The sequence below is a fragment of the Myxine glutinosa genome, chromosome 4 (genome assembly GCF_964187855.1).
Source record: "Myxine glutinosa chromosome 4, kmMyxGlut1.1, whole genome shotgun sequence".
Lineage (NCBI taxonomy): Eukaryota > Metazoa > Chordata > Myxini > Myxiniformes > Myxinidae > Myxine > Myxine glutinosa.
In genome coordinates, this window is record NC_136264.1 from 58383320 (window position 1) to 58393992 (window position 10673).

At 43.8% G+C, this 10673-nt stretch overlaps 1 protein-coding gene across 30 annotated transcripts in view; it reads left to right on the top strand.

The window, feature by feature from the left end:
• Positions 1 to 10673, top strand: part of GIGYF2 (GRB10 interacting GYF protein 2) — a 333184-nt gene that overhangs the window by 81916 nt on the left and 240595 nt on the right. For all 30 annotated transcript variants that reach the window (XM_078775747.1, XM_078775759.1, XM_078775749.1 and 27 more), the window contains one exon: positions 4555 to 4598. In XM_078775747.1, the coding sequence (XP_078631873.1) occupies positions 4555 to 4598 (44 nt within the window). The remainder of the gene's footprint in view (positions 1 to 4554; positions 4599 to 10673) is intronic.

Sequence of the window (10673 nt, forward strand, 5' to 3'; positions counted from 1 at the left end):
GAATAATATTTGACTAAAACTAGATGTACGGTAGCTTGATTCTTTAGATAATATTTGGGTGTGGATCTGGCAGAAGAACTCCCCTGTCCCCCCACCTCCTATCCACCCCCTCCCAATCCAATCCTAACCATTATCTAAAAATGTAAGTACCTGTGAGTAAAAGTAAATAGATTCAATACCAGGACATTTATATTTAAACCTGATATACATGAAAACCTTTTAAAGTATGGCTTTGACCTGGAGTTTGAGCAAAACTAGATTTAAAAATGGTGGCCATCTTGAAATTATAAAGATGTTGGCCATCCAGCTGAAATTTGATTATTACCATTGTCTTCCTTGACCCCGAAAATGTGGGTAAGGACACTATTCTTGTGCTGATACCTTGATTAATAAGTGAGATATAAGGCAAAATAGGTCCGAAATGGTGACCATCTTGAAATCCAAGATGGCCGCCATGAAGATGTGAAAATTTGGCAACAGCAATTTTTTTATTTTATATGCTATTTAGAGTGATTTAAGCCTAGTTGCCAAGAATCTAGCAAAACGGTCCACAAATATACATAAGCCCATGTACTATCACCTTTATCTATCAATATTGTTGAAATGAAGATCAAATTGCTGTATGTTGAAATATGTTGAAAAAGTCAAAACTTTACATGGGGTGTACTTACTTTTTCACGTGACTATGTGGGAAAATTACACGCCCAGACCAGGAATCCAACCCAGGTCCTCTGGAAAACCGTACCAGTACTCTGCCATCTGGGCGACCCTGACCAAGCATGCAATTTTCCCACACACATGATTGCCACTCTCTTTCCGTGAATGCTTCCGGGGCATTCGCTGCCAACCATAGGAGCACCAGCGGCCTGAACACGAGAGGGTCTTCCTCCAATGGGGGGGGGGGGGGGGGGGATTAATCCATGTCCTCTATTATAAACACCACTGGGGACGTAGTGAAGCAATTCGATTATTGAACAAGATTAAATAAGCGAGATTCCTGGTCTGGGAATGTAATTTTCCCACATATATCAACTTAATTATTTAATCCTGTTAATAAATTTTTTTAAATGAACAGGATGAAATTATTAAATTGATATATGTGGGAAAAACACACAGACACTTCTTTTTTTTTCTTTTCTTTTTTTTTAGAGCCTGGTGTTGGCTTAGCGGTTAGGGTGCCGGCTTGGGATCCTAGGATCCTGGGTTCAAATCCTGGTCGATCGCTGAATTAACACCAGGGGGGTTGACAGCCTGTCAAGCCCTGTCATCCTTCCGAGGTCGGCAAATTGAGTACCAGTTCACTGGTAATTCCCTGTGTGTTGCAAGAGGCGACTAACAGTGTTGGTGGCAGGAAGGGCATCTGGCCATAAAACATTGCTTCAAAAAGGGGGCCACGGTGCCCGAAAAAGGCCAACCCCTGCTCTGCGGGGGAAAAATGGCCTCTAAAGGTGGTTCTTCATTAATCTATTTTTTACACCTTTATTTTTCACTGCTGTTTTTGTCAAGTTTAGTTGAGTTCAAAGCAGATGTGGAGGGGCATTGCATTTTGAGATGTGTTCTTGTCATTTGGTTACAATCGTGTTTTAGTAACTGCCCTACGGGTGATCTTGTTCCAAGCATGCAACACTTTCGTCTGACACATAAACACCCCTATACACTAATTGAGGTCATGCTGATCCGGTGTAGCAAGTCTGGATGGAATCGGCCCAGAACTGTCGGAGTAGCACTCCACACACATGCACGCACGCGTGTGTGCAGCAAAATAGACAAGACCAACCAATATACTTGTGAATCTTCAATTTTTCAAATAAGAAACACACAGAAACTTATCAAATTATGGTTTCATGAATTCAACAACTCGGTTTGTAGCTACACTACATGACCAAAAGTATGTGGACACCCGAACATCGAACATCTCATTCCAAAATCATGTGCATTAATATGGAGTTGGTCCCCCCCTTTGCTGCTATAACAGCCTCCACTCTTCTGGGAAGGCTTTCCACTAGATGTTGCAACATTGCTGTGGGGATTCGTGAGGTCGGGCACTGATGTTGGGCGATTAGGCCTGGCTCGTAGTCGGCATTACAATTAATCTCAAAAGGTGTTTGATGGTGTTGAGGTCAGAACTCTGTGCAGGCCAGTCAAGTTCTTCCACACAGATCTCGACAAACCATTTCTGTATGGACCTCGCTTTGTGCACAGGGGCATTGCCATGCTGAAACAGGAAAGGGTCTTCCCCAAACTGTTGCCACAAAGTTCGAAGCACACAATCATCTAGAATGTCATTGTATGCTGTAGCGTTAAGATTTCCCTTCATTGGAATTAAGGGACCAGGCCCGAACCATGAAAAACAGCCCCAGACCATTATTCCTCCTCCACCAAACTTTCCAGTTGTAGTGGGGTGCCTGGACACTCAGTCATTTCAAATTGATGCAAAAGTTTCGTTTTCATTACCAATTTGAAGGTAAGGGCCTATGGAACAATTTTGGTTCGAGTATCAAGCACTCAGATCAATAGTGGGGCTTCTGGGGACGGACGGACGGACGGACGGGGGGGGGGGGGGGAAGATCCCGACCCCCCGCTGGCCTATGCGAAATATGGGAACTGTTATAGATTTTGATTGGATGATCCGATCTGAACATATGAGGTATGTATGGATTCAGGATCAGGAGTAGCAACTTGTATTTCAAGCATATTGCCCATGGAAGCAATAATTTTGCCGGTATCAGCGCATATCCACAAAAAAAGACCAAGGGTCATAAGTCCGGTAAGCTGAAACATGTTTTTGAAAAATAAACTGGACAATTATACTCGGACCCAATGATATAGTGACATTTTTATTTATCTTTTAACTGTGCTACAATATGGTGGTGAGTCATGGCTTAGACAATTGCTTGAATAACTCCTTGAACAATAGTTTTAATAAGAAAGTGGCTAACAAATCGACCATATATACATGTCAGTATTGGAAATTGTTCTGGTCCAGCTACTTCTTGCATTTGCACTTGCACAGACGTGTGCACTTCAACTTTGCCCTCATGCACTTGCACAGAGCGCAGGTACTTGTGCAAGTGCACTTCACATCCAGGTGGAATACATCCTTGGCGAGGGGCAGTGAGGTCCAAATGGGAAGCAGCTTGCCATCCTCTTCCTTCCACACATGATTAGTGGGGTTGTTGACGGGCATCATGGACCTTTGGGCTGTTGTCCAGATGCTCGCTTGGAAGACGCTCCTTTTAAGATGTTGATCCAAAGCATCACTTGTTGGGGGAATTCTCTCTATGTCCCTAGTCTTCTGTGAGAACACCCTCATTCGGACGAGGTCAACGTCATTGTCCTCGTTTGACTCATTGTAGTACAGCTTACAGACAAAGTTCGTTGCCACTTCTTTCAGCCTTGGCGATGTTTGGAATGGAGTGTCGACGATAGTTGCAAATTCCTCCATGAGGAGGAAAAATTCCACAATTTTTTTTTTATATGGGTGCTTGACACTCGAACCAAAATTGTTCTATAGGCCCTTACCATCAAATTGGTACTTTAAACGAAACTTTTGCATCAATTTGAAATGAAAAGAAAAAAATACCCATGCGGCATGCACGCCCCCCCACAATTGGCACTATGCATTCGGGTAGGTAGCGTTCTCCTGGCATCTGCCAAACCCAGATTCGTCTGTTGGACTGTCAGATGGTGAAGCATGATTCATCACTCCAAAGAACGCGTTAGGATTCCAGAGTCCAATGGCGGTGAGCCTTACACCACTCCAGCCGACGCCTGGCATTGCGCATGGTGATCTTAGGCTTGTGTGTGGCTGCTCGGCCATGGAAACCCATTTCATGAAGCTCCCGACGAACAGTTGTTGTGCTGACGTTGCTTCCAGAGGCAGTTTGGAACTCGGCAGTGGGTGTTGCAACCGAGGACAGACTATGTTTACGCACTACGTGCTTCAGCACTCGGCAGTCCTGTTCTGTGAGCTTGTGTGGCATACCACTTCGTGGCTGAGCTGTTGTTACTCCTAGACGCTTCCACTTCACAATAACAGCAGTGGCATCCGATGACGGTGCCACGTTGAAAGTTACTGAGCTCTTCAGTATGGCCCATTCTACTGCCAATGTTCTACTGCCCATTCTACCTGTCAGCAATGGGTGTGGCTGAAACAGCTGAATCCACTAATTAGAAGAGATGTCTGCATACTTTTGGTCATGTAGTGTATCTCCATAATTTTTAAATAGTTGGATGAGTGGGGAAGATGCATGAAAAATTCAGCCTTTTTAAACTTAAGTTGTGTACTTTGAATGCATGGGTCTGACCTTCTAGGCTCCATGTTGTGATCTTTAATCAGGATTACTGCCAAAGAGATAATATTTAACATAATCCATATCCAAGTATTTTTGATTCTCTTGTATTATGTCCAAATTTATTTTCTAAACTTAATTGCACGTCTAAATTCTTGTTTTGTCACGTTCCTGAGATTATTTGTCTTTATTCTGTGTTTTGCTGTTGTAGAGGACGAAGTACTCATACTTAAAGCATCTGTCTTTATTTTTCTTGTTCCAGGGCTGGGGAAAGGAGGTATGAAAAACCAGGTAGACGTGAAGTTGGTGAGTACGCAATGCTTATCTTTAAACTTGTATCATGTGTTGGTGAATATTTCAAATATTCCATCACTTTTCATGACTTTAGATGTTTATTACAGAACTGTTTGTCAGAGGGGTGGTCATCCTGCTCTTTTCCTTCCTCCTTTCCTTCCTCCCTTTCTTCTTCTCTCCCTCCTTTCCTCCATGAGGTATCCCTTGTAGTTGGTATGTTCTAGTGTTTAGTGTATGTGCATCTAATGGGGAAACTGCATTTAAAAGTACACCCTGTGGAAAAATAATATTTATATACAGTCACATGAAAAAGTAAGTACACCCCATGTAAAGTTTTGACTTTTTCAACGTATATCAACATACAGCTATTTGATCTTCATTTCAACAATATTGACAGATAAAGGTGATATAATATAACAAATATCATGAAACATTTACATTTTGTAGTCCATTGTATAATTTAAATAAACATAAATGCAAATTTCGCATGTGGAAAAAGTAAGTACACCCTTGGCTCTAATACGTGGTATTGCCCCCTTTGGCAGAAACAACCTCAAGTTGGCGTTTCTTATAACTGTCTACCAGTCTCTGACATCGACTGGGAGATATTTTTGCCCACTCCTCCATGCAGAATTCTTTCAGCTTTGCGATGTTTGAGGGGTTTCTTGCATGCACAGCTCGTTTCAAATCCCCCCACAACATCTCGATGGGATTTAGATCCGGGCTTTGACTTGGCCATTCCAGAACCCTCCATTTCTTTCTTTTCAGCCATTCCTTGGTGGATTTACTGGTATGTTTAGGGGTCATTGTCATGTTGCAAGGTCCACCTTCGGTTGAGCTTCAACTTCCTGACAGATGGCCTCACATTATCCTCAAGCACCCTCTGGTACAATGAAGAATTCATAGTGGATTCTATGATGGTGAGCTGCCCAGGCCCTGATTCAGCAAAGCTGCCCCAAACCACAATATTTCCACCACCATGCTTTACAGTTGGTACCAGGTTCTTGTGGTCAAATGCTGTCTTTGGTTTTCGCCAAACATGTCTTCTGGTACTGTGGCCAAATAGCTCTTCCTTTGACTCATCTGTCCAGAGCACATTGTTCCAGAAGTGCTGGTCTTTGCCTCGGTTCATTGGCAAACTTTAGTCTTGCCCTGATGTTCTTTTTGGACAGCAAAGGTTTCCTCCTGGCACACCTCCCATGTAGATCAAATTTGTGCAGCCTCTTTCTAATGGTAGACTCGTGCACTTTGACATCAACAGTGGCAAGAGGTCTTGTGATGGTTGTCCTGCAGGTCTTGTGATGACATTCTGGGGTTCTTAGAGACTTCTTTCAGCATCTTGCGGTCTGCTCTCGGACTGAACTTGCTGGGGCCGCCTGGCCTGAACAAGTTGGCATTTGTTTGGAATCTTCTCCACTTGTAGATGATCTTCCGGACAGTCGAATGGTTGATTTCAAATTGCTTGGAGATCTTTTTAAATCCCTTCCCAGACTCGTAGGCATCTATAACCTTCTTTCCGAAGGCCTCAGAGAGCTCTTTTGATCGAGGCATGGTGACGCCGCACACTTCAACATGGTGACGCCACACTAATACAACAACAAAGAGCAAACCAAACTAAATGTCTGAGGTTTAAATAAGACAGGTTCCTCCAAGATCTTCTCTGACGATGTTCTAATCATTTGCACCTGAGCTGGTGCACCTGATTCTAATTTTAGGTATTTGAGTAGTGATAAATGTAGGGGTGTACTTACTTTTTCCACATGCGAAATTTGCATTTATGTTTATTTAAATTATACAATGGACCACAAAATGTAAATGTTTCATGATATTTATTATATTATATCACCTTTATCTATCAATATTGTTGAAATGAAGATCACATAGCTGTATGTTGAAAAAGTCAAACTTTACATGGGGTGTACTTACTTTTTCACATGACTGTACATCCTGTTGGAAAAAAATGATCTCATCTGAAGTTTTCAAAAATATAGCTCTAATCATACTATAAAAGATAAATATGAAATATTTCAGGCGGTAAAATAAAAATTCATAGTCTTTGGGGTCTGAGGTAGGGGGAGGACCCCAAATCACTCTCTAGAAATATGCATGGCATAGCCCCACTCCCAGTGGGAGGGGACAAGTCATACTAAAATATACCAATTCTGCGGGAATAAACTCGTCCATGATTCTGGAGGAATTAACCCCCCATCTAATCCGGGAGAATTAACCCGTCCGTAATTCTGTGGGAATTAACACATCTGTAATTCCGGGGAAATGAACCCATCCATAATTATTGGGGAACTAACACACCCATAATTCTGGGGGAACTAAACCGTCCATAATTTTGGGGCAATTAACCCGTCCATAATTTTGGGGAAATGAGCCCGTCTGTATTTACAGGGGAATTAACCCTTCCGTAATTCTGGGGTATTTAACCCTCCGTAATTCTGGGGTATTTAACCCTTCCGTAATTCCGGAGTACTAACCCTTCCATAATTGCCAGGTACTAACCCTTCTGTAAATCCCTGGTGTTGGGCTAGCGGCTAGGGTGCCGGCTTAGGATCCTAGGATCCTGGGTTCGAATCCCGGGCGATCGCTGAATTAACGCCAGGGGGGGTTGACTCAGCCTGTCATCCTTCCGAGGTCGGCTAATTGAGTACCAGTTCACTGGTAATTCCCTGTTTGTCGTAAAAGGCGGCAAAAAGGGTTGGCGGCAGGAAGGGCATCCGGCCGTAAAACATTGCTTCAAAAAGGGGACCAAAAAACAACAACAACCACGGTTCCCGAAAAAGGCCAACCCCCGCTTTGCGGGGAAAAATGGCCTCTAAAGGTGCTTTTTTTTTTCTTTTTTTTTTTAAATCCTTCTGTAGTTCCGGGGGAATGATCTCTTCCGTAATTTCGGGGAAATTAACCCTTCTGTAATTTTAGATTCCAGGGGAATTAACCTGTCAGTAGTTCCATGGAAATTACCCCATGCGTAGTTCTGGGGGAATAAACCTGTCTGTAAGGATGAGTTATTTGCAAGTGTTAATAACTGATAAATCCTTCTTGTGACCAATGCATGTGAGCATGCATGCAGCAAATGATCGTAAAAATAATGCAAAGTACACGCTTCATGAGGAAGAACTTGTATGACAGGAATGGTATATTCACCTAATCTTAAAGATCCCAGGTTTGAGAAACAAGTTTTTATTTAGTCTACACATTTTACAAAGTGCCTCCACTATAAAGTGCTTCCAACTACCCTGCACACACGAAGCGAAAAGCGGGGGTAAGAATTTGGTTCATGTCTGTCCATCTGTCTGTCTTATCAGTTTATAATCGTCAGTTTATGTTTGAGGAACAATGTATTTATATAGAATGTTATATTTTGAAAATGAATCGGAAAACCAACCTGTAATTTCGCAGTACTTTGGCCCTGAATTTGTTCCGATCGTGTATGTGCAGAGGAGTAGACAACAACAACAACAGGCATTTTAAGGCCATTTTTCCCTGCAAGAGTGGGGGTTAGCCTTGCGGTCCCCATGACGATCTTTTCCATTTTGCCCTATTTTCTGCATCTCCCCTTGTTAACCCCCTTGCCCGCATTTCTTTTTCGACCATCTTTAGCGAAGTCTTTCTCGGTCTTCCCCATCCTCTACTTCCTTCTACATTCATTTCCATCACTCTTCTCAACCAGTCACTTTCATCCTTCCTCAACACATGACCAAACCATCTCAACCTGTTTCTCTTCACAGCATCCATCACAGGCTCTATTCCCATCAACTTTCGCAATTCATCATTTGTCTTCCTCTCTCTCAACGATACTCCACACATCCACCGAACCATTCGCATTTCCACCATTTCCAGCCTTCGTTGCTGCTCTACGTTCATTACCCATGTTTCGCTCCCATAAATCATAACACTTCTCACACATACAGTATACACCTTTCCCTTCAGCTTCAACGACACTCCCCTCCTCGTCGGCACGCCACTCATTTCCCGAAACTTCTTCCATGCACATCTCACTCCAGCAACCGTTGCCGAGTCGGATCCACCTTCTCCATTCAGCATGTCTCCTAGGTAACAAAATGTTTTCACACCTTCCAGCTTCACGCCGTCTCCAAGATCCAACTCAACATTTCCTCCATCTGCAGCTCCCTCTGTGCACATCTTACACTTGAATGTAGCTGCCACACTGGTTAATGATCCTCAGACCACTACATTTTTGATGACTCCACTCTGCGCGCATTGTATATTGAATGGAGTTCACTCCGACACCCTTCCTGCACACAGCACACGGCCACTTCCCAGTTATTTCCACCTCACCACATGCTTTACCACATGCCATCACCTTCTTTTTTCCGATATTCACCTTCAGACCTTTTGTCTCCATACATTCCTTTCACTTGTTCATCTTCTCCTTCAGTCCATCCATACTTTCTGCAATCAACACCAGATCATCTGCATACAACAACTCCCACGGTAAACCCTCCTTTACGTTCCGAGCCAGCACCTCCATCACAGCTACAAATAGTAGTGGATTTAGTACCGACCCCTGATGCACTCCTACCTTCAGCTCAAACTCAGCACTGTTCCCGTCCTTCGTCCTTACAGCTGTGCGCACTCTTTTGTACATTGCCATCACCACTCTGATCAACCATTCCTCCACTCCTAACTTCCTCAATGCCCATGTCACTATTTCACGTGGAACCCTATCGAATGCTTTCTCCAGATCAACAAACCCAAGAAACAACTTCTTCCTCCTCTCCATGTCCTTCTCCTGCAACTGCCTCACAATAAAAAGCGTGTCTGTCGTTCCTCTTCCTTGCATAAATCCAAACTGCATTTCGTCAATCTTCTCTTTCTTCCTTATCCTCCTCTCCAACACCCTTTCCAATACCTTCATTCCATGCTCCAATAACTTTATCGCTCGATACGTGGCACAGTCCAGAGGGTCACCTTTCCCCTTGTATAGAGGGACGAGGGTACTCAGTTCCCAATACACTGGAATGCGGCCTTCTTTCACCACCAGATTGCAGATCTCTGTCATTCTCTTCACACCCCAATTTCCCGCTGCCTTCAACATATCTCCCACAGCTCCCATCAGCCCTCCCGCTTTTCTACTCTTCATTGCTTTTATCGCTTCCTCAACTTCCTTCTCGGTTATCTTCTCTGCTGGTCCTAAAACTGGGTTAATCTCCATGTTGCCATCCCATTCATTCTCTGCATTCAACAGTATTTCCATATATCTCTTCCATCTTCCTTTAATTACATCTGGGTCCACAACGATTTGTCCCGCTTTATCCTTCAAGCAACTCACCCCCATCACATCACACCTCTCTTTCGCTATCTGCTTTGCAATCCTGAATCCCGCTCTCTGACCCTCTTCCAAATCCAAGCGTTCTCCGAACATTTTCCTACATGCCTCTTGCGCTTTTGCTACCTCTTTCTTTGCAGCCTTCTTGGCTGCCTTATAAGTTTCATGCTCTGCCTTTTCTGCCCCCATACCCTTCGTCTTCTGCCACTCCTTGAACTTCTTCCTCTTCTCGTCAATCTTCTTTCCAACTTCATCATCCCACCACCATGTTTCCGAGTGCCTTGGTGGTCCTTTTGTCCATCCACATACCTCACCAACGGCTCCCAACAGACTATCTTTCATTGACATCCAAACACTTTCAAGCTCAACCACATCATCCTCTTCCATACTCAGCCTCTCTTTTAATGCCTCCCTCATGGTCACCTCTTTCAACCTCCACAACTTCATTCTCGGTTGGTACTTCACCCGCCGAGCTCTCCTCGCGCCTTTCACCCTTATGTCGCAGACAACCAAGTGGTGCTGTGAAACAGCCTCCTCCCCCGGGATCACCTTTGTGTCCTGGAGGTGCCCCCTATCTCGCCTACACACCAGCAGGTAGTCAACGGTTGTCGTCGACCCACCTGACGTGTATGTAACAACCTTATTATCCTCTTTCTGGAACTGAGTATTACAAATCAACAAATCAGCTCCATCAGCAAACTCCAAAATCCTTTCACCTTCTTCATTTCTCACACCATATCCGTAACCCCCATGAACCCCCTCAAAACCGTCCATGCTCCTTCCCACAT